Source organism: Talpa occidentalis, unplaced genomic scaffold, assembly GCF_014898055.3.
Source record: "Talpa occidentalis isolate TD23 unplaced genomic scaffold, MPIMG_talOcc4v2.1 talOcc4.6, whole genome shotgun sequence".
Taxonomy (NCBI): Eukaryota; Metazoa; Chordata; class Mammalia; order Eulipotyphla; family Talpidae; genus Talpa; species Talpa occidentalis.
The window spans coordinates 21,332,712-21,355,354 of NW_023604972.1; the positions used below are offsets into that span (position 1 = coordinate 21,332,712).

General features: G+C 39.6%; 2 protein-coding genes and 1 pseudogene across 3 annotated transcripts; all 3 read right to left on the reverse strand.

Annotated features, from left to right (window-relative positions):
• Positions 1 to 162: 162 nt before the first annotated feature.
• On the reverse strand, positions 163 to 21,243 carry TLR1 (toll like receptor 1). 2 transcript variants are annotated; one of them, XM_037529635.2, is made up of 2 exons: positions 21,218 to 21,243; positions 163 to 2,775 (listed from the first exon to the last, which is right to left on the reverse strand). In XM_037529635.2, the coding sequence occupies exon 2, from the start codon at positions 2,706 to 2,708 to the stop codon at positions 345 to 347; it is 2,364 nt and encodes a 787-aa protein (XP_037385532.1). In that variant the 5' UTR covers positions 2,709 to 2,775; positions 21,218 to 21,243; the 3' UTR covers positions 163 to 344. The 2 variants fall into 2 exon arrangements, with proteins under 2 accessions (XP_037385532.1, XP_037385533.1); XM_037529636.2 differs by lacking the exon at positions 21,218 to 21,243 and adding an exon at positions 6,645 to 6,712.
• LOC119260646 (probable ATP-dependent RNA helicase DDX27) lies at positions 10,249 to 12,193 on the reverse strand (annotated as a pseudogene).
• Positions 12,963 to 21,248, reverse strand: TLR6 (toll like receptor 6). Its single transcript, XM_037529634.2, has 2 exons — positions 21,218 to 21,248; positions 12,963 to 17,144 (listed from the first exon to the last, which is right to left on the reverse strand). The coding sequence occupies exon 2, from the start codon at positions 17,076 to 17,078 to the stop codon at positions 14,682 to 14,684; it is 2,397 nt and encodes a 798-aa protein (XP_037385531.1). The 5' UTR covers positions 17,079 to 17,144; positions 21,218 to 21,248; the 3' UTR covers positions 12,963 to 14,681.
• Positions 21,249 to 22,643: the final 1,395 nt, after the last annotated feature.

Below are 22,643 nucleotides of genomic sequence, written 5' to 3' on the forward strand. Positions count from 1 at the left end.
TAACATTGACCTTGGCACACATGAACGGATATCATGAAGTTGTTTGAACAGGTGCATTTCTTGATTACATGATTAATTTAATGAATTCAGTCCCAGAAAAAAAAAAGTGAATCCCTCCTGTGTTAGAAATTAACCATTTAAATCAAAATTAGATTATTGCATTCATTTTTATTACTATGTATAACTGGTGAAATAGAACATGAAAGTGCCCACTTTTTTTCTACATCACAAATTCAAAGTTGTGTTTAGTTTTATGTTAATGAAAAATAAAGTCATTGTTGGAATTTCCAAGAGCAGCAGCAGTAAAAGGAGGAATATTTTTAGGTTTATGTATGATTTATTTCTTAGAAAGTCTCCGTCAACTTAATATTAATGGCTGCTCTTAAGTTAATCCAAAAAAGCCCATGTTTGCTCTTCTCCTTGGGCCATTCCAAGTAGGTTCTCCGTGCCATGAGAGCTTTGAGCTTGTGGTAGCTGCTAGGAATGGAATACTGTGGAATGGGTTCCAGCAAGATCAGGATCAAGTTGTTATATCCTTCATGGAAGAGATTGTGATGGGCAAAGTAGAGCTCATAGTGGCACCACTCACTCTGCACAAAGTTGGGAGACAAAACAAAGATGGACTTGTAACTTTTCTCAATGCAGTTGATGATATTTTCCACAATGCTCTTGCCAGGAATAAAGTTCCTTTCATGTAGACAGACCCGTATATCTTCTTTTTCTAGATTCGGCAGTAATTCATTCTTCACCCAGGAAGAATCGAGCCCACTGTATGAAATAAAAGCATGGAACTGGACAGTTCTTTGGAGCTCCTCTAAAGGTATGTTCCTAGCCCTGCGCCGGGTCTGGGTCCACTGGCACACCATCCTGAGATACCAGGGCACATCAAAGTAGCTGCAGAGGGCAGTCACGGTGATGGCCAAGACCAGCACTGTGACCACAATGGTGACAATCAGCAATGCTGTGTTGCAGGATAGTGGAGACACATGGAAGTCCTTCAGTGGGGTGCCCTTAGAGCTTTCTGGATAGTCACACATGTAAGAATCAGGCCAACCCTCTACCACCTCACTTGGTGCTTGGCCTACACTTTGGATAAAGTCTCTTAGCTCACATGTGCATTGGAATGGGTTGTTCCCCGCTCTGATTGACCTCATCTTCTGGCAGTTCTGGAAGAAATCACCAGGTGGGTTGGAGATTGAATTATACTCAATGATCAGAACAGAAAGGCTACTCATAGCACCACAGCCAGGGAGCTTGGTTAAAGAATTGAAAGCCACATTGAGTTCTTGCAAAGCTTCCAGATGGTTGACATCCTCTGGGATGCTCCTTATTCTGTTGCTGTGAAGATCAAGGACCTTCACCCTGGGAGGTAAACATCTGAAAACAGAGTCAGTCAGTATATTTGAAGACATATTTAAAATTAATAAACTTTTAGTCCAAGAACAATTTCCTTTGCTGTCATCATACTTTAGAGAATTCTGGCTAATATCCAATTGTTGTAGAGACTTCATCTCCTTGGTAATATGAATTATATTTGCAAGTTCCTTTAGCTGGTTCATTTGTAAGTTAAGTGACTCCAACTTTGTCAAGTTTTCACAATCTTTAAAAACCATGTCAGTTAAGAGATTATCAGAAAAATCCAAATGCAGAAATGGGCTACTTTGGGATGGGCAGAGCATGTGGACCATGGGGGTGCCCGACACTGTGAAGTTCTGGATGTTCATATTTGAAAAGATTGTGTAGATCACATTCTGTGGCAAACTGAACGTGTCACTGACAACATGGCATATAGACAAGGCCTTCAGTGAAGTACCAGAATAGTTAAAATCTCCTAAGCTAAGGTAACCCTGTAGTTTCACATTTTTAATTGAGAAATACTGTGTGCTGGTATGCCAAACCAACTGGAGAATCCTAATGAAAGAATTCCAGGTTGTTTCGACATTGTTTACAGTAAGATTTGATAACTTTGGGTTTCTTTGAAGTTTCCACAAAACATTTGAGAAATAAAATCTACTATCATCTCGCACACATTTGATATTAGACAGTTCCAGACTTACTGCCGTGCTGACAGATACATCCAAATTAAAATGGAATTCCTTTATTGTGGGGAAAACAATGTGCAGACTCTCTGTGTTAAGGTCTTGAAGGCTCCCTGGGTCTTCCTTTTCTCCATACGCATTTCCTAAGACCAGTAACACCTTCCTGAGATGTAAATGAGCGATGGGCAGCATGCTAGACTTTTGTAGCTGTGAGGCACTCAACCCCAGAAATTCTAGCCGAGACATGTTGCCAAACTCTCCACATATGGGTAGGGTATCGAATGCATTAAATGACAGGTCTAAGTATTTGAGGTTCACAGTAGGGTGGCAAGAAATCTCCCCCAACTCGTTGTGAGACAAATCCAAGTATTCCAATTCCTGGTTGAATTTGAAAACACTGATATCAAGATACTGGATTCTATTATGAGAAATCATCAAAATCCTCAATTTTGATAGTGAGAGGATGTCAGAAGTTCGAAGCTCAGATATATTATTTTGTGATATATCTAAGATAGTTGTTTTTAGAGATAGATCTTTGGGAATATGGAGGAGACCTGTGTTTGATCTATTAACTAAAAACTCACTTTCATCAGATAATAGGATTCTTATCTCAAGTATTAACAAGAAGATGATGGCAAAGTGGAAGATGCTAGAATTGGGGGTAGTCATTTTGCAACATTAGGCATTCCAAAAGAACATTGTTATTCTTCAGAGTATCTTGATACAGGCACACATCCTGGGGGGTGGAGAGAGGGTTCGGGGAAAGAATACATTAAATGATTGTATTACATTAAGCATGACTTACAGAAAACAATTTTTAACTAGAGATTCATACATTTTTTTGGCATCACACAATCTGAAACCAGGGAAGTAAACATTCTGATAAACAATTATGCTGCATTTTAACATGGATGGTATGATGGGTCAAATGGTGTCACCTTCAACATATAGCTCTATCTCCCCCCACCCCGTCACAGTCTCCAGAAACTGTGACTGTTAGACCTCATTTGGAAAAATGATCTTTGTAGAGATAATTAAGTATCCTGAGATGAGATCATCCTGTATTACCCGGGTGGCCCCTAATTCCATTGACAAGTGTCTTTATATGAGAAAGGAGGTATTTGACAGGGGCAGGAGACCAGAGAGATGCAGAGTAGAAGCCATGTGACAACAGAGGCAGCATTTACAGCTAAAAGCCACAAGGCAAGAAATGCAACAGCCACAAAAGAAAGTGCAGCCTTGTGGACCCCTTGATTTTGGACTCTGATCTCTAGAGGTATAGAGAATAAATTTCTGTTGTTTTAAGACACCAAGTTTATGGTAATTTGTCCCTATAGACATAGGGAACTAATACAGATGGTTTTACATATTTGTGGAACGTTCTCTGGTCCCAACCCTTCAGAGAGCATTTAAAACTTTTCTTGCCTTGCCTTTAATTATCTATACACAGTTTGGTGCCTTTGCTCTTATTCAAAAAGTGGTCTGAGGCACGGACGGAGGTCAATGTTAGCATGAAATAAGTTAGGATGAGAGGAGTTTGGGCCATCATTGTACATGTATCTCACTGCAATGAACTGGAATTTTATTCTGAAAGATAAGAGCAGATGGTGAGCACTGAAAGGTCTTGAGGATGGGAGAAGTCTTTTCCTCTCCTTAATGAGAACTTTTTCATTTTTTCATCAAATAAATACTTATTCCCTATGAAGTGCTCTACATTGTTCTAGGTTATGTTTACTGCTTTAGTTATCAATCCACTATAGCTCAGACACTATTTTCCTATTACCATTCCAGTGGCACATGAAGCCAGAGGGAATTGTGTTGGAATCAGTCCTCCAGAAGACCCCGTACCCCCAGAGGCCCTTTAAGCTGGAGCCACACAGGTCTTTAAAATCCCCTACAACTGCATTCGACAAGCTAGCCATCAGGATCAGCAAAGAATAAAGTTCCTCTTCAGGCCTCCCTGGTGGCGCGAAGGGTTGAGCACTGCACTATGAAGCAATCCACAGCCTCTGCAGCACGAGTTCGATCCCCGGCTGGCCTGGGAGAAATCACATGGCGAGGCAGACCTCTCCTGTCTCACCTGCTGCTCCCCTCGGCAGTGTATTTCATCAGTCTGCCTGTTCTGCTCCCCGTTCTGTCTCTGTTGAATCCTCTCACCACCTACATCTCTGGCCTTTACCCCAGGTCTTGTATGCATAAATAAATAAACCTTAAAAAAAATTAATAAGCCATCTATTTTTTAAAAAAAAGAATAAAGTTCCTCTTCATAAAGATCCCCTCCCATCTCTCAGTAGGTTTAGAGGACCTCATTAATTCAAGTCCCAGAAACAACCCTGAGTTGCAAAAGTTCCCCAAGTCCGACATGAAAATTTATCTAGTTTTTGGAGATTTGCTTGGACTTACCCTTTTGTAGAGGTTCCAAATCATGTCTTGGTTATCCTGAGTTCATTAAACATAAGAAAAGAGTCTGATACATTCCCTTCATCACCATTCATGAAAACTTTGTACAAGGGAAGGCACGTAGGCACCAAAGTACATGGTAAAAGTAAAGGTGGCATTTTTATGGTATTGGTTTTATTTGCCTGAAAGACTCAGAAATTTCCCAAATTTTCCCCTCCAGCTTCCTGAGAGAAAGATTAAGAAGGAAGAAATATTTAAAGGCGAATCAAAATAATGCCCAATTATTGACTAGGCCAGTACTTAGTACCTCAAAACAGAGCAATCTGGGAAAAGCTAGGTGGAAGAAGTGGGTTGAGCTTAAGTTTCAATCGGCATTTCTTATTCCTAAACATGAATGCAAATCTGGGTCTCTTTCTACCTCCTGGCCAACAATCAGAACTCAGACACAGTCATCTGCATAATCAGACAAGGTACACAGAAAATGACTAGAGAAATTCAAGGCAGAGACAGATCCCACACATGGACAGGACTGCCTGGCCCATGAAGAATCCATTGGCCAGAAAAGGAAACTTATCCTTGTTTCTTTAACAACAGCAACCACCACAATAATTTAAATTTACAAGACTGCCTATCCCCAAATGTTTAATGAAAGCATGGTATCCGTTTTACATCTAGTTGAATGAATTGATTCAAATATATTCTATTTGCTAAACTTTCATGGTGCCTCTACATTTGAAGTCATTCATTTGAAGTACTCAGCTTATGAAGCTGTCTTTATTTCCATCACTAAGGATGAAGGTATTGTACCAATATATTTACATATTAAATTTGCTATATCAGTGAAAAATCGCATTATCTGATCAAAGTCCTAATGAACATCATTGAACCTCATCTAGATTAACATCTCTAAGCTATTTTACTACCAAGTAAAAGGATTATTGCTAAGTTGATTAGTAAAAGAATGTTTTGAATGGATAGTATAAAAATATTCCAACTTTTATGATTATGATCATCTTGGTTTCACTAGATGAAACATTAATACATTTGAATTGCCTTTATGCAGAGACCTTAGGGGCATCAAATAAGGGCTGTGAGTTGTTTTAATGGATAACACCCATACAGCCAGGCTGTTGCAGGAAACATATATTTGAGGATCTCTACACCAGGTTAACTAGCTATTTACTACAAATTGAAAGGATTGAAACTAGTTCAAAATCTTTTCCGCTTTGTTTTCTATGTGTTCTGAGGAACCTTTGCATTTTCTTGGAAAGATGCATTCACTTTCAATTCTTTTGTACAAATTGAATGTGGCCTGGGAAACATTTTCAAATCCTACAATTGCATCATATATATTGCACCACAGAATAGTTTCAGTGCTCTGAGGAAAACAGGAAAGAGTAACTTCTGGGATCAACCCAGAGAAAAAAACGAAAATAAGCCTGCCCATAAATACAAATGAGTTGTGCACAGCACTGCCTTAAGAAACAGTTTACTTCTGTCCCCGTTTTCTTAGGACTCTCACTGCAAAACGATGGATGGAGGGGGCTGAAGGAAAAGCAATGCTGGCTGAAATCAACAACTAGCAGAAGACACGCGGAACCCAAATATTCATCTCCCAACTCAAATATATCTCTTGAAAGAAAATCATGACATGAGGAATTTTCAAGAAGAAAAAGACACCCCTGCCCCGCAAAAAAAGGCTTTTTCTGAATAAGGAAAGGATATCAAGGAGAAGCTGATAAACAAATGCTAGATCAGCACAACACATAGTAAATGCATTTCAGAAATAATCACTTAGAAAAACATCTAATACTTAATCATGGAGACTTTTGAGAATTTTGCACCCAAGAGCTAAGCATACCCTTTAAAAAAAATAAAATAAAATAAGGGGTCTCCTTGGTCATGCAAGGGGTTAAGCATCAGCACTATGAGGCAGTCCACAGCTACTGCAGCAAGAGGTTGATTCCCCAGCCAGGGAGCTGACCCACATGGCGCAGCAGACTTCTGTCTCGCCCTCTGCTCCTCTCAGCAGTGTATTTCAGTAGATCTGCCTGTTCTGCTCTCCACTCTGTCTCTGGTGAATCCTCTCACCACCACTACCACCCTGTACCTCTTTCCTGTACCCCCGTACTTGTATGCACAAATAAATAAAACTTAAAAAAAATAAATTAAAAATAAAAAAATAGTAAGCTAGATGTCACTTACCACGGCAACCTTCCCCTCCAACCCAGTCAGCAGCCTGTAGGAAAGTCAAGTACTTCCTGAAATATTTATTTCACTGGTAACCACATTGAATAGTATGGGGTGCAGGAAAGGCTCTTTCATGCCATCTACTGAATTCTACTAAAATTACATTCCATAGTAAGTGTAAAACTGTTCTATTCATATGTACAAATGAGACTGGGGTAGTTGGCAGTATTAAAATAGAATCATCTCTTTGGTTCTGTATTTTATGACAGTCAGCCCGCTATTGCCAGGTGAATGACGTGAAGGAAGTGGTGTTCATAATCCACAGAGCATCACTGACTGGCTCACTGTGCTTATCCTGCTGGTGGGGTGGGAAAGCAGGTCTGGGTGTATTCAGGTGCTTTGTGTTCTTTCTTGCCTTTTGATCAGTGCTCCATAACAGGTGACTAAGAATGGAAAGAGGAACAGGTCAAGATCAAAGTTTTGCTAAAATACCATTCATGGACTGACACACAATAAATGCTCATTGGTGCTCAGTTTTTTTCCTCTGATGTTTTCAAACTTTCTTCAAAAAGTGATTTTTTAACTCCATGTGAAAGGCCTGCTATCTAAGAATCTCTTTTCGCTGATCTTCAAATGATACTTTCTTTGGGCTAGTTGTCAGTACACTCAGGAAATCCACTCTGATAGCCCCACTCTTGTCTTTTCACATAACAACCAGAATGACAAAAACAACACATGGGCAAATAAAGCTAGTAAACTCTGTCAGCCTCTGATGCTGTCTTCAGCCAAGTATTGTGTAATGTCCAATACAAACTAGAGGTGGAGATGCTAAAACATGTTCCCTTCTCTGCCTCCAAAATTCTTTCCTGTAATCATTTTTTCTACCACAGAGAATTAAGAGTCTTGGGATTCTTTTTAACTTGTAATATTCTCTCTCTCTCTCCCCACCCCCCACTCCTCACAATTTAACACGTGAAATGTATCTATAACTACATTTCTGAAAGTAAAAGAACAAACTTCCTTCCCCTCACCCACACCATTTCTTCCCTTAGACCCATGATTGGAAATGAGGGTGATCATTGAGTAAGAATTCAGTTCCGGGCTCCCAAAGTCAGAGGACCTTGTGCATCCAGGCCTATGGGCTGATGCCTCTGAAGCTATTTTCCTCCAAGTTCATCCCACCGCTCTGAGTTGCCCACCTGCCTCTTTTTATTCCCAATTCCCCACCATAGCCCAGCAGGTAATACTGGAGAAACACACTTATAATCATGCATCGATAGAAACACACACACAGAAACACTTTGTCAGAGAATATAATTTCCTTTTAAAATTTCAATATTTCATTTAACCTAACATATCCAACATACTATTATTTCAATATAAATTCAATATGAAACATTTATGAATGAGATACTGTATCTTTTTTGCACTCTAAGTCTTCAATATCCTGTGCCTTTTCTACACTGACAGCACAGCTCAGTTGGGCTCATTCCATGTGGCCAGTGTTCACTTCAGCTGGTGATTACCTGATTGGACAGCCTTGGTCTAGATGGCAATGTCACAGCCCTTTGAGTAAGCACAAGTCCTAGTCTAGTGAATAGTAGTCCAAAGAGCTAGGGCAAAATAGAGACACCACATCTTAGACGCTTGGCCCCTCTCGGCTTCTCTCATTAGAGATGTCTGGCCGAACCCTAATTCCATACCCAGACATTTCTTTTGGGATCCAGAGCAGTGTCAATATCATGTCACTTACATATGACCTGTCATTACAAGTACATGCATGGTGGTTTTGCTTTTAACAATAGCTTTTTTGAGAGATACTTAATATGCCATAAAAAAATTCACCCATTGAAAGTATATACATCAATGACTTTAGGAATAGTCACAGCATCAAGGCAATCACCACCACAACCAATATAGAATCCTTTCACTACCCTGCAAAGAAGCACTGCACCCTTAGCTATTACCCTCCCTCCCCCCACCCTAGACAACCACTATAAAATGTGTTACTTTCTATAGATGACACCATTCTGGACGTTTCATATAAATGGGATCACACAGCATGTTTCTTTATAACCAGTTTCTTACACTTAGCTTAACATTTTCAAGATTCCTATCTGTTGTGGTCTGTGTGTCAATGTTTCATTTTTTGTTGCCAAATAGTTCTCCTTATAAGAATAGCCCACATTACACTTATCCATTCATCAGTGGAGGGGCATTTGGGATGTGTAAGTGTATGACTTTTATGAATAATGGTGCTATGAACATTTGTGTGCCAGTTTTCCAATAGACTTATTTTCTCTTGAGTTTATAGTTAGATGTGAAATTGCTACATCATATGGTAATTATGTTGAATCTTTTGAGGAGTTCTAGGTTGTTTCTAAAGCAGCTGCACCATTTTACATTCCCATCAGCAGTGTGTAAAGTTTCTAATTTTCCCACACCCTTGTTAACACTTATTATCTGACTTCGCTATAGTCTTTGAAGGGGAGGAAACATAATTTTCCCTCTAACCTTTGTGAGGTTCTTGGCTGAGACACCCTCTTTAATAAAGACAGATTAACAGGAGAAAAACAAATTTAATTTTGTATATAGAGCCCCAGATATATGAGACCCAACGAAGTGACCAAAGCAGGCAGATTGGGGGAGGGGCAGGGAGGGGCGAAGGGGTTGTATCTATGTTCATCAGAGATATTGGTTTGTAATTTTCTCTTTAGTCCTTGTCTGGTTTTAGGATCAGGATCATTTTGGCCTTATAAAATGTGTTTGGAAGCTTTCTCCCCTCTTCAATATTTTGAAGCATTTGGGAAGGATAAGGGTTAGGTCTTCTCTGAAAATTTGGTAGAAATTCACTACTGAAGCCATTTTTGGCCATGGACTTTTTGTTCTTAGGGAGACTTTTTTTTTTTTTTTTTTAAAGATTTATTTATTTATTTTATTTATACATGCACTGGGTACAGTCAGAAGCGCGGGAGGGTGAGAGAATTCACCAGAGCCAGAGCGGGGAGCAGAGCAGGCAGAAGGACCTAAGCACACTGCCGAGGGGAGCAGCGGGCGGCAGGAGAGGTCTGCGCGCCATGTGGGACCCTCCTCCGGTGGCCGGGGAGCAGCCGGGGATCGAACCGGCGCTGCAGAGGCCGCGGGCAGCCTCGCAACCCAGCGCTCAACCGCTGCGCCACCGGGGAGGCCCATCTTAGGGAGACTTTTGATCAAACTTTTTTTTATTTCTAAATTTGTGATTGGTATGTTCGAATAGTTAGTTCATTCTACTATTATGTCAAAAACTTGCTTTAGTCTGTAAGTCATTGTTCTATATATTTATTGTATGTAAACATTAACTAATAGTTTTATCTTCTTAGTGTATTATTCCCTTGATCACTCTATAGTGTGCATCTTTGTCCCTAATTACATTTTTTGATTGAAAGTCTAAGAAGTCTATCTAAGAAGAATCAACATTCTTGCTTTTCTCTCTGCTATTGACTTAAAATACCTTGCTCCAGCCTTTCACTTTATTTTTAATTTTTGAAGAACATGTCTACAAATGGAGAAATGACCAAGCCCGGGTGAATTCCCACAGGGAAAAATCTAAATGCCCCCCATGAATTCTTCAGGTCACCACAGCTACCTCCTCTTCTTGTAACCTTGGTATAGATTTAAAGTTTCCCCTCAGTTTCTGGCAAAACAAGTCCAACTATTTTCTTTCTTCAGAAGATGGGCCAGCTCGATTCTCTTGCAGAGTTTTCTTGCTCTTGTTGGTGAAAAAAGCAGATTCTACTTTTGCTCTTTTTTTTTTTTTTTTTTTTTTTTGCTTTTTTTGGGTAGGTCCTGGTTCTTCCTCTGCTATTACTCAGGCCCACTTGGCTCTGATTCTTCTTGGTCAACCACTCAGCAAACATTTGTGCCTGAGGAATTTTACTCTGCTATCCTCTCACCCTTTTTCTTGTGTCAGTTATAAAGTCCTTTCTTTTCTTCTTTCCTCTTAAGGCCAAGTCAAACTCCGATGGAATGTTGGCAATTTTTCCCTTCACCTTCTCTTTTTTGGGTCTGGAACAATCCTCTCAGACTCTTTCTCAGTGTCACTTTCCCCTCTCCAGGAGCCACTTTGCTGTGTTAATCTGGGTTTCTACTGCTACATTTGTTTCGCCCAGCCTCTAGTGGCAGAACTGCATATATATCTTTTACCATTTTAACAATCTTATCCTGAAATTTGAGGTTGGGCCTTCACTGGGGCTTGCACAATCTCCTTCAGCGTCTTCCGCCCCTCTTCTCCCACCAGAGACAGAGCTCCCAGACCTGCCCGCAAGTGCCAATCACCCCACCTAGTGGACATAGTGCTTGATGGTTTGGGGCATCATGAATGTGACTACTGTCCTGCATCCCTCAATGTCAAGTCCATGCTGCTACACCTGTGGGGAAGATGATGTCAATCTGTTCATCCTTAAAACACCTGCAGGTCACTGTGTCCGTGGCCCCAGAAAGACATGTATGTGGTGGGCCTGCTTGCTGGTCTGGGTGAGCAGTGTCACAGCCTCTTCTCATCAGCAGAGCTGCCACTTTGGCCCCCGAGTACCCTGCCCGATTTGGTCAAATCCTGATAAACTTCTGCCTCAGGAAAGGGGCCACACCTGTGTGGCTATTCACAAGTATATGCATAGGATTCTTCAAGGACATGGAAATCATATCTTTTTTTTTTAAAGATTCATTTATTTATGCATACAAGGACTGAGGTGAAAGCCAGAGGGGGCATGGTGAGAGGATTTACCAGAGAAAGTGGGGAGCAGAACAGGCAGATCTACTGACATACACTGCTGAGGGGAGCAGCGGGCGAGTCAGGAGAGGTCTGCTGTGCCATATGGGTAGCTCCCTGACCTGCCAGGGATTGAACTGGTGCTGCAGTGGCTGGCAATAGCTTGATAGCACTATCTTTAACCCCTGAACTATCAGGGAGGCCCCAGAAACTTTATCTTTCACCTCATCACTCATCATACCTGAGAAAAGCAGAGTGTGGTGGTTGCGGTTAAACATATTCAAATGAGTGACATCCTCTCACAGAAGTTGAGCTTCTCATCATGACCTGCTGTCATGGTCAGCCTGCCTTCCCTTCTGAACTACCTCTGCATCTCCTTCAACCCTCATCTTGCCCTCACACTCCAGCCACAAGTGCCTGCCAACTATTCCCCAGAGGTACCACATTGATTCCCTCCACGCCGACCATCCCCTTTGCTGGTCTTTGTCTCTCCCTGGAGCTTGCTCAGCTTATTTTTGCCATTCATGTCTCAGCTCAAATGCCATTGCCCTCAAGAGGCCTCCTGTAAACTCCCAGTCAGAGTGAATCATTTTAACAATGTTGAAGGTATTCTAGATGCTTCTCCAGTTCTTATCCCTTACTCAGTGGCAATGTGAAAAGAGCAAAGGAATCCACGTTCATCTTTCCGAGGGACATGACCCAGAGTGGCACAAAGTTCCAGCTACATCCCACCACCCAGGATTCAATCCACATTTACATCAAGTTGCAGGGGAGGCTCAGGCTGGGGGTTCAGAATGGACATTGGTATAACTGAAAATCTCTGTCACATTTTTCAATTTAGTATCTGCATAGTCATCTGTTATGGATGAATTGTGTGCCCTCCAACATTCCTATGTTGAAGCCTTGTGTCCTCCCGCCCCCATTACCTTAGAATGTGACTGCACTCGAAAATAAGGCCTTTAAGGGGATTATTAAGGTAAATTGAGGTCCTAAGGAGGGACCCTAATCTAACAGGACTGATATCCTTATAAGAAGAGCAAGAGACACAGGGACATGTGTGCATAGAACAAAGGTCATGGAAGGACTCCGTGAGAAAGCAGCCATCAGCAAGCAGGGAGGGGGCCTCTCCTGAAACCAGCCCTGCAGATGCCATGACCTTGGACTTCCAGCCTTCCTGATAATGGCCATGAGGCAGGCTGTCCCAACCCTCCCCATGGTCAACCTGCCCACAAGTATCTCACCCACATCTTTTCCAAGTATCTCTACATGTCTCTCCTCCAAGTGTCTGCTCCAAGTCCCCAAAATCCCCAGTCTAAGTCCAAAACCCAGAAGCCAACCAGATCTTCTCTTCATGTCTCTCCCCTGAGCCCACCTGCCGTCTGAGTTACACCATTGCACCTGGCCGCTCAGCTCCAACCCCTAGCTCTCAGTAGCTAGTCCAGGGTGCTGCTGCTGAATGGGAGCAGAGAACATGGTACCTCCCCCTTGCCTGGAGATGCCGCTGTTACAACTGCACTGCTATTTTGGTCACGAAAATCTCCAAACCCATCCAATCTTACACATTTAGTAAATTCATCAGTCTCATGTTATTCAAAATTCTGCTTGGCTCTCACTCAGGCCTATTACACAGCGCAGTGGAGAAGGAGGGTGGTCAGTTTCTTTACCCGCCAACTTCTCTTCCTCATAATCTAGATGTCCTCAGACCACTGCGAGGGAGGACATATTAGGCAATGAGGAGTCAATCTCCCTGCAGTTTACTAGTGGATAAATTGACCAGCCACCATGTCTCTGCCTATTATTAGGGAAAAGTCCAGATACTGGCTCTTTCACAAACACACCATTATTCGGATGCCTCAAGTGGATCCCACATTTGCATAGTACCTTGATGAAGGGGCACATCTCTCACACCAACACCCTCTGTACTCACCACACACCACTTCCTCCAGCCCCTGACCTCTTACCACTATCGTTCCTTTGCACAACTGCCCAGTTAGCTGAAGTCCTCTCAAGCTCAGCCAGCCTGCCCATGATGAAGGTGGTCCACAGGAAATCACACACTCCCACAATAATGGGAGGGAGGTTGCAATCGCTGCTTCTCTTCTCTCTTCATCCTGCCTCTTAGGGCTGCCCAATCCAGCCTCTCACCTTTGAAATTCTCCAGGTGGGAAGCACTTAGCCATTCATTCAACGAATATTACCCAAGCACTTATATTTATTTGCCAGGTTTTATTTACCAATCTCTGTGTTCCTAACATTCAGTGCACCCCCAAATCCTGGGTGGGCCCATCAAATTCTTGCAGAAGCTCTCACTTTCTACCCCACGTGCTGCACCGGACCTGCATATTCCTGCTACTTGGCAAAACTCCAGGCTGGGAGTCAGAGGCCAGAATATTTCTCTATTCTGTGAACAGGCCCTCATCTGCCTTTGAAAAAATCCAACGACGTCTCCCCATAAGTCTAGAACCTCTACTTAACGATTCTCTCACCGCCTTTTTGAATCTAGTCTTCTGGAAATCAATGATGTGGTCTGATAGTTACTAGTCTTTGCTATATTTTAGTACATCTAACTTGGTTGTCGCTAACATTTCAGCTTTAAAATGTGACTGTATTTACAGTCTCTGTCAGCGTTGAGGCATTACCCAAAATTCTGAGAAAATCAGGAAAGTCTCATTAAATAACCAGTTACAAATAAATTGGGTTCTGAGTTTCCTTGGGAAGTGAATAAATCCAGGTCTTTGGCCTCAACAACCTCTGACTGAAATCTGTATTTCCCTTTATATACATAAATTGCTGTGTTGTGGGTCTCCATTAATTGTGTAGCCATAGCAAAAATTTAATAAACTATTACTCAGATGTGAAAGGAAGAAGCTTATTTCTTTATTTTCCATAACTGATGTAATTTTTTCTAGCCCCCAAATTGGATAGAATGACAGTGCTCACCCAGAGGTCCATGAGGAGGGCCCCAACGACCAGTGGACACAGTCTGGAGGTGGACTCTTTGCTGCCATGCACTCCCTTAAAATCCATTTGAGATTTAACTCCTCAGAATCCATTTGGGAAAGGAGAAGAGTGAGGAAAAGGCCTTGACTGACTGAGCATTTACTCAAAAGAGACAATATTAATTTGTATAGTTAAACCAGAGAGATTCAGTTATCTGTAACCTTAAATTGAAAAACACTTTTTATTAATCTTTCCTGAACGTGTGGAGATAGGAAGGCACCATCCAGATAGTAACTAAACACTGATTCAGTGTTCATCAGAATGCAAGTGAGTGACAAGGTCTAAGTAGAATCTTCTGACAGTGCCTAAGTCGGATCTTTCTCATCACTGTTTTCAGTAACTAGCGTTAATTTTGCATTAAAAGCAGCTATGATGTTAGCCCAAAAAAGTCCATGTTTGCTCTTCTCCTTGGGCCATTCCAAATAAGTCCTCTGTGTCATGAGAGCCTTCAGCTTATGATACTTGCTAGGAATATTGTCCTGAGGGATGGGTTCCAGCAAGATCAGGATTAAGTTGTTAGATCCTTCATGGAAGAGATTGTGATGGGCAAAGTAGAGCTCATAGTGGCACCACTCACTCTGCACAAAGTTGGGAGACAAAACAAAGATGGACTTGTAACTTTTCTCAATGCAGTTGATGATATTTTCCACAATGCTCTTGCCAGGAATAAAGTTCCTTTCATGTAGACAGACCCGTATATCTTCTTTTTCTAGATTTGGCAGTAATTCATTCTTCACCCAGGCAGAATCATGATCACTGTATGAAATAAAAGCATGGAACTGGACAGTTCTTTGGAGCTCCTCTAAAGGTATGTTCCTAGCCCTGCGCCGGGTCTGGGTCCACTGGCACACCATCCTGAGATACCAGGGCACGTCAAAGTAGACGCAGAGAGTGGTCACGGTGATGGCCAACACCAGCACGGTGACCACAATGGTGACAATCAGCAGTGCTGTGTTGCAGGATAGTGGAGACACATGAAAGTCCTTCAGTGGGGTGCCCTTAGAGCTTTCTGGATAGTCACACACGTAAGAATCAGGCCAACCCTCCACCACCTCACTGGGTGCTTGGCCTACACTTTGGATAAAGTCTCTTAGCTCACATGTGCATTGGAATGGGTTGTTCCCTGCTCTGATTGACCTCATCTTCTGGCAGTTCTGGAAGAAATCTCCAGGTGGGTTGGAGATTGAATTATACTCAATGATCAGAACAGAAAGGCTGCTCATAGCACCACAGCCAGGGAGCTTGGTTAAAGAATTGAAAGCTACATTGAGTTCTCGCAAAGCTTCCAGATGGTTGACATCCTCTGGGATGCTCCTTATTCTGTTGCTGTGAAGATCAAGGACGTTCACCCTGGGAGGTAAACATCTGAAAACAGAGTCAGTCAGCATATTTGAAGACATATTTAATACCACTATACTTCCAACCCAAGTGCAGAGTCCATCTTGTGTATTATATTGCAGAGAATTCCAGCTAACATCCAGTATTTTCAAAGATGGCATTTGTTTTGTCATGAGACCTATTTTAAAAAGATTTTCTAAATCATTCTTTTGTAAGATAAGTGTCTCCAATTTAACTAAAGTGGAACACTCTTGAAAAATACTATCTGTGAAAACATTATTCGTAAAGTTCAAAAACTTAAATGTGCTTAGTGTATGAGGACAAAGCATGTGTATAAAAGTTGTATCTGATAGAGTTAACATCATAATGTTCATCTCAGAAAACGCTCTGTATAATGCTGTCTTTGAAAAAATAAAAACTGTGTGTGTAATATGTTCTATTTTCAGTGCCTTCAATGTTGTTTTAGAATAAGTAAAATCTTCTTTATTAATGCTTCCAACAATTGTTAAATTGTAAATATTCAGGTATTCTACTGGTCTGGGCCAAAAGAATTCAAGAACTCTAATGAAACATTTCCAAGTTGTTGCCATGTGGCTGAGGGTAAAATTTAGTAAATTTGGACCTCTAATAATGTCTGATAAAAATTTAATTAAAACTTTACAGTTGTCTTCATTCAATTTCACATTAGTCAGTTGTAAGCACTCTATAATATTAACTGATATGTTCACTTGCAAAGAGAATAAACTATTTGGAGGAAAAACAAGATGAAGTATTTTTGTGCTGGGGATTTGAAGACTTTCCACCTCATTTTCTTTCACATAATAACCTTCTAAATCCAGAAGGATGTAGCCTAGCTTCAAGTGAGCAATTGGCAGAATATCTAATTGTTTTAACTTCGTAGCACTTAATCCCAAGAAATTCAGTTGTGTCAACTTGCCAAATTCCTTACAGATGGGCAGGACATCAAAGTCATTGAATGAGAGATCTAAATGCTTGAGACTCATAACTGGATGGCACGAAATCTTCTGTAATTGATTGTAAGATAAATCCAAATATTCCAAATCCTGGTTGAACTTGAAAACACTAAAATCAAGGCACTGGATTCTATTATGGGAAAGTCTCAAAACTTTCAGTTCTATTAGAAAGCTGATGTCAGAGAGGTGTATTTCAGATATGTAGTTCTGAGACATATCCAACACTTTGGTTTTGGGTGACAAGTCTCTTGGAATATGAGTAAGCTCTATTTTTGACATGTCTACTGAAAACTCACTTTCATCAGAGAACTGGATTATGATTCCAACTACTAAATTCACAATGCAAACCAGATGAAAGTTTCTAATAATAGGTTCTTTGCCTTTGGTCATGACGTTGAAGTAGTTGTCCCCCAAAGGGTTGTTATTCTTCAGAGCCTCTTAATATGAGTTTACATTCTAGAAATATAATAGACATTAAGGCATATAAGGATTGGATGATTATAAACCAATGTTATTTCAATTTTTAAAAATTTAAGAAAAAACATTAAGTGATTGTTCCCAACCTCCATTCATTAAGCACAAAATCTCAATGAGTTCTTCATTTACTATCAAAGTCACTTCTCTTTTCATAGCTTAATGTGATATTTTCCCAACTTAGACAGTTTGCTGACACAGAAGGAGGCAATATATATAGACCGTATTATCAAAGAATTGCTGTTGTGTGTTTTCACTGATCTGGTAACTCTCTGAGAGATTCACTTAGGGGTTTGTCTTTGTTTCACTTCCCTCAGTCTTAAGACTGGAGTAGGCTCCTGGGCAATGATTGCCAAATTATAATATTTCCAGAATTACTACATTGTAATTTTCAAAATAATAATATAATAGAATAATAAAATATTCAATATTCAACTTCCCCTCAGAAAGAAGCCATTGAGACAAAACATACGCTCTGGAATTTTTCTTTAGACAAAGAATTTCAATTTTTGACACAATTCTCATAAAGATGGATCTGTATTTTTCTAACTCACATTGGACCAGAAGCAACAAGGATTCCAGAGACAAGATTTAGTACTTGATAATCTGAAAACATCAAGTTCTTACAGTTTACACACTGACAAGATGGGGAGAAATAGAGAAATATTAAAACATACATTGAAGAAGTCAGAAGGTATGTCAGGCTAAAGCTGCTGTATGTCAAAGACAACAGTTTTCCCCAGGTCTTGCAGTTCTCACTGTGTTACAATAGATAGCAGGCACTGATGTTCAGGACAGCGATGCTAAGTGAATGAGAAGCGATTACCTGCCTGAAGTGGAGGCAGACACAAGAGCCCATGTGTGTGACTGGGACAAAGGGTTGGAACTGCAAGGCTCCCACTACCATATCAAGGATCTGAGCTACACAGAAAAGTATCTAGGAGGCCCTCGGGGATGATAACAGTCAACATTTCTTATGCAGGACACTTGTAGCTGGAATAATTGAGAGCAGAGTTTCACTACTTGTTCAGTTTTATTAACAAAAAGATCCACTGTTCATAACTAGAGGGTATATTGGAAACAGTAAAATAGACAAGAGATGAAAAGGGTTTCAACTACTCATTCTTTGGAAGAGTAAACATTCTGGGCTGGGGACCTATGGTGAAAAGTCCTTCACTGTTCCTCCCATACAGCCTCTCACAACAGTTCAGCAAAACATCCATGAAAACACAGAAACACTTAAAAGCTCCTTTAGTCTCTGAAAACAAAGGGTAGATGTTTTCTTTGGTGGAATTCAAAAACATCTCCATTCATGAAAAAATAACGAGTGTGTTAAGGAAAACTTGGCACATTCAAACAATGTCTCAAGAAAATAGACTCTCTAACAAAAAGTAGGAAGAACTTTTATCTCTCTGTTTGTATATGATTTACACACCAAAAATGGGAAACAACAAGGTAATTAGGAGTATTTCTTTTACTTCAGTGGGTATAAGATGCACGTGGGTCAGAAAACTGAGTCTTTCTTTGATGGACCACTACCCTTCAACTCTCCTAAATTTCTAAACCTAGTCAGTGATGTACACTATTAGGAAATAACTGGGCAAAGGGCCCTCCCACCACTCCCATTGAAAATAGGAAGTCTAAGCTAGAACAATTAGGTAAGAAAAAGAAATAAAAGGCATCCAAATTAGAAAAAAAGTAAGTAATCTATTTACAGATGACCTTAACATGTAAAAAATCCAAAGACTCCACCAAAAATCTGCTAGAATAATAAATTCAGTAAAGTTGTAGTACACAAAACAAATATACAAGGATCAATTGTGTTTCCATATACTAACAACAAACTATCTGGAAAAGAAATAAAATACTCCCATTTATATTTTCATCAAAAAGAACAAAATACCTAGGAATAAATTTAGCTAGAGATGTGAAAGAGCTATACATGAAAAATCTATACATATTGTTGAAATGTCCATTCTATCCACAACTACTTATCAAAATTCCAGTCACATTTTTCACAAATATAGGAAAACAGTGCTAAAATTTGTAGTCAAAGCAATTCTCAGACAGAACAAAAATGGAGGTATCACATGTACTGAATAGAAACTATATTATAAAACTATCATAATCAAAACAATGTGGTATAGTCACAAACAGACACATACACCAATGGAACAGAATCAAGAACCCAGAAATAAACCCATCCACAATGATCAACTAATATTTTACAAGGGACCCAAGAATATTCAAACTCTTATTCACTACTGGCAGAAATGAAAATAAATACAAACTTTCTAAAGTAATTTGGTCATTCATGTAAGTTTTATTAAAATATATTTACCCTTATTTTAGCATTTTCACTTCTCAGAATTTTCTTCTAAAAGAAGTATAAAAATATATATTAAAAGTGATGATGAGGATGCTCATAATATGATAAAAAATAGAAAAACTCATAGGTCTAGTGTAGACAATAATTTAATCAATTAGGCCCATGACATAGAATAACATGTTGCCTCAAATATTGCCCCGGGGGGCAGAATTCTCTGAATATGATGTTAAGTGAACAAAAGAATGCAGAAGTGCAATTGTAGTGTATATGTAAAGATACAATTAAAAATATATTTATACACAAAACCTATGGGGTAAAAGAACAGGAAGAAATATACCAAATGCTAATAGTAGTTATCTCTGGATCTCTGAATCATAGATGAATTTAATTTTCTTTCTGATACTTTTGTATATTTCCAGAATTTTCAATTTCGAACATCTTTTAAACATTGAAAACATTGTCTTAAAATATACTAATGTAGGAATATTTTACCTTTAAAGAAACACATATAATGTGGATTGTTCATATATATATATATATATATAGAGAGAGAGAGAGAGAGAGAGAGAACTTCTTCCACATGATTCTACTACTTTACATGCAGGGTGAGTACCCACTGAGAGATTGCCTGTGGTGTTTGTATTCAGGGGAATAAAATTCACGTACCATATGAGAAAGTCAGTCAGTTGTCTTTAAGCCCCAGTTTCCCAAAACACAACTATTCTTCCAGGGGCATTTGTATATCCCCAAGCTATTCCTAATGTGTGCACTTAACAAAGAAGCCAGGATCTTTTAAATTTAAGGAAGAAAAAGGTAGTGGGGGAGGGAAAAAAAGGGAAAGATTAGAGAGTCTGCAATTCTTTTAAAAAAGAGATAAAAGATAAAGTTTTAAGGAAGGAAGAAGAGAAAAGGAAAGTTCGTTTCTTTCCTTTAATGCAGCGAATGACGAGCGGGGGAAAAAAAGGGGAAGAAACTCTTGTTTTAAGAAAGAAACAATGATGAACAGAATCTATGAAAATTAAAACTACAAGAAAGGGAAGAACAGAAAACCATTGAATGAGGAAAGTGTGATTCCATAATAAAGTCAACAAATGTGCAAGAAAAACATTGCTTATTTGTTAGTTTATGTGAGTGACTGAGAGAAAGACACATTCCAGGCGGGTGCCTGTCACTTCCTCCATTTAGCGGACGCTCAGAATGTGCTATGTGCCAACATTGTGCTGGGTGCTAGGGCTAAAAATAACTAATTATCATTGCTTTCAAAATGCTTATAAATTAGTGACATATTTGTTTTTAATTCTACTCCCATGTGATCCAGGAGATCAAACACTCATGTCTACTATAAAAACACATACCATGTGATAGGTGGCGTCTCACTGACATAAACTACCGATTTACTGATAAATATTACTAAAAACAAGGAACCAGAGAAAGGAAGAAAACACAATAAATAAAAGCAGAAGAAAAAACATCAGTTTAATTATTTTTTCTTCACTCTGACTACGAGTGTTAGTTATCTTTATGCATTTTCAAGAATGCCATAAATACACCCTACTTGTTATCTTTCTCCTATAACTAAAGGATATTTTCAACATTAAGGAAATGTTACAAATTTTTGCAAAATTCCAAAGAATCGTTACCTATTTCCTATATGATTATTACCATTTTCTTTCTTATTTGAAGTCATTACATAATTTGAAAAAGGCGCAAAAGCCTTCCTACTTACCAAGATTTCTTTCTCAGAAGAAAAATAATTTCTAAATGCAGGGTAAATAAGTAAAACAGTGCCTTAGAAACAGTTTCGCGCCATCTGTTGGACCTCACTGGAATGACTCATACTTTCGAATTTCCTTTTAGCTGTCACGTGCAAAATCATGTGAGGCGGCAGGTTTTTCTGGGCTACACACTAAACTATAATCAAAGTTTTAAATTCATGTGAGTCTTCAGCTTGTGGTAATGAAAAGAAGTATGTTTTAGATAATCTTTATCTATAAAGCCTTTAAAATCTGAATATGAAATTGTCACCAGTGTGCTAAGTTACTGAACTTTGTTTTCCTTTATTGCCTTATTTAACATTTATAAAAATAATTCAACTACCATTATCAATCAATTTTGGAACATTATTTTAGCTGGATGAGATGCTTTGAAATAAAGTCTAAGATTCTTTTTTAATTCAACCTTAAAGGAAAGTATATTAGCTGATAAATATTTGGCCACACCTTCAGGAAATTGTATCCTTTTCCTGGTGTTCTGACCAACATTTGGTACTATTGGATGTTTTAATTTTTAATTCTAGAATAATAGATAACACTGTGATCCTGCAAGACAAATGAAAAAAATCGAGCTTCTTAAAGTCATTTAGAATAATTTCAGAATATCATCAGAGGTGGTTACCAAAAAAGGCGTGTGGTTAACCAAATACTTCAGGCAGTCAGAGTACCCTATTTCTAAAACTTTACAAAGATTTAATTGAGGTTCTGTAAAGAATGTAACATATGAATTAAATAATCATTCGATGATTTATTCCTCATGGCCTGGCATTATCTTATTTGTACAAAAATCAAGTTAAGACCCTACAGTTGGGCCCATGACAGAGTGCAACACCTGCCTAATCATCACGTCTGCTTTCAGAAAGAAAGTAAAAGTCAGATTTTTATTATATGTTCTTACTCATCAAACCTAACAGGAAATCTTCTCAGGCATGGGAGGGTCAGGCAAAAACTGACCAGCAAAAGGAGACTGAGGGCAGTGGGTCTCGGTGACCCCAGCAAGTCAGATTTGTGAAACAGGTGGAGGAAAAAGGGGTCATCTGTGATATCAAGGGAATTTCAAGCAACACTAAACTAAAGTATTTAAGAAACACACAATGCCGGTCACGTTGCACAGTGGCTTACAAAAAATGCTCATCGGAGTATTGCAAAATAATGCTGGTGCTGGGGAACAAGGAAACCATTCTTGTTGGTACATTATAATTCCGAGAAATGTCTTTATGGAGACAAAACCCACAGCACCAAGTAATGGGAAGACAGTACAGAAGTGAAACAAACAGACGGTACAGTCCACTCCCCTGCAGCTTACTATGAGCTGTGTGGCTTCGGGGACGTGGCCTAACCTCACTGAGTCTCCATTTCCTCATCCATAAAATGAGACTT

Coding starts and splice junctions, on each gene's coding strand:
- TLR1 (XM_037529635.2), bottom strand. CDS start 2,708: ATGACTACCCCCAATTCTAGCATCTTCCACTTTGCCATCATCTTCTTG.
- TLR6 (XM_037529634.2), bottom strand. CDS start 17,078: ATGACCAAAGGCAAAGAACCTATTATTAGAAACTTTCATCTGGTTTGC.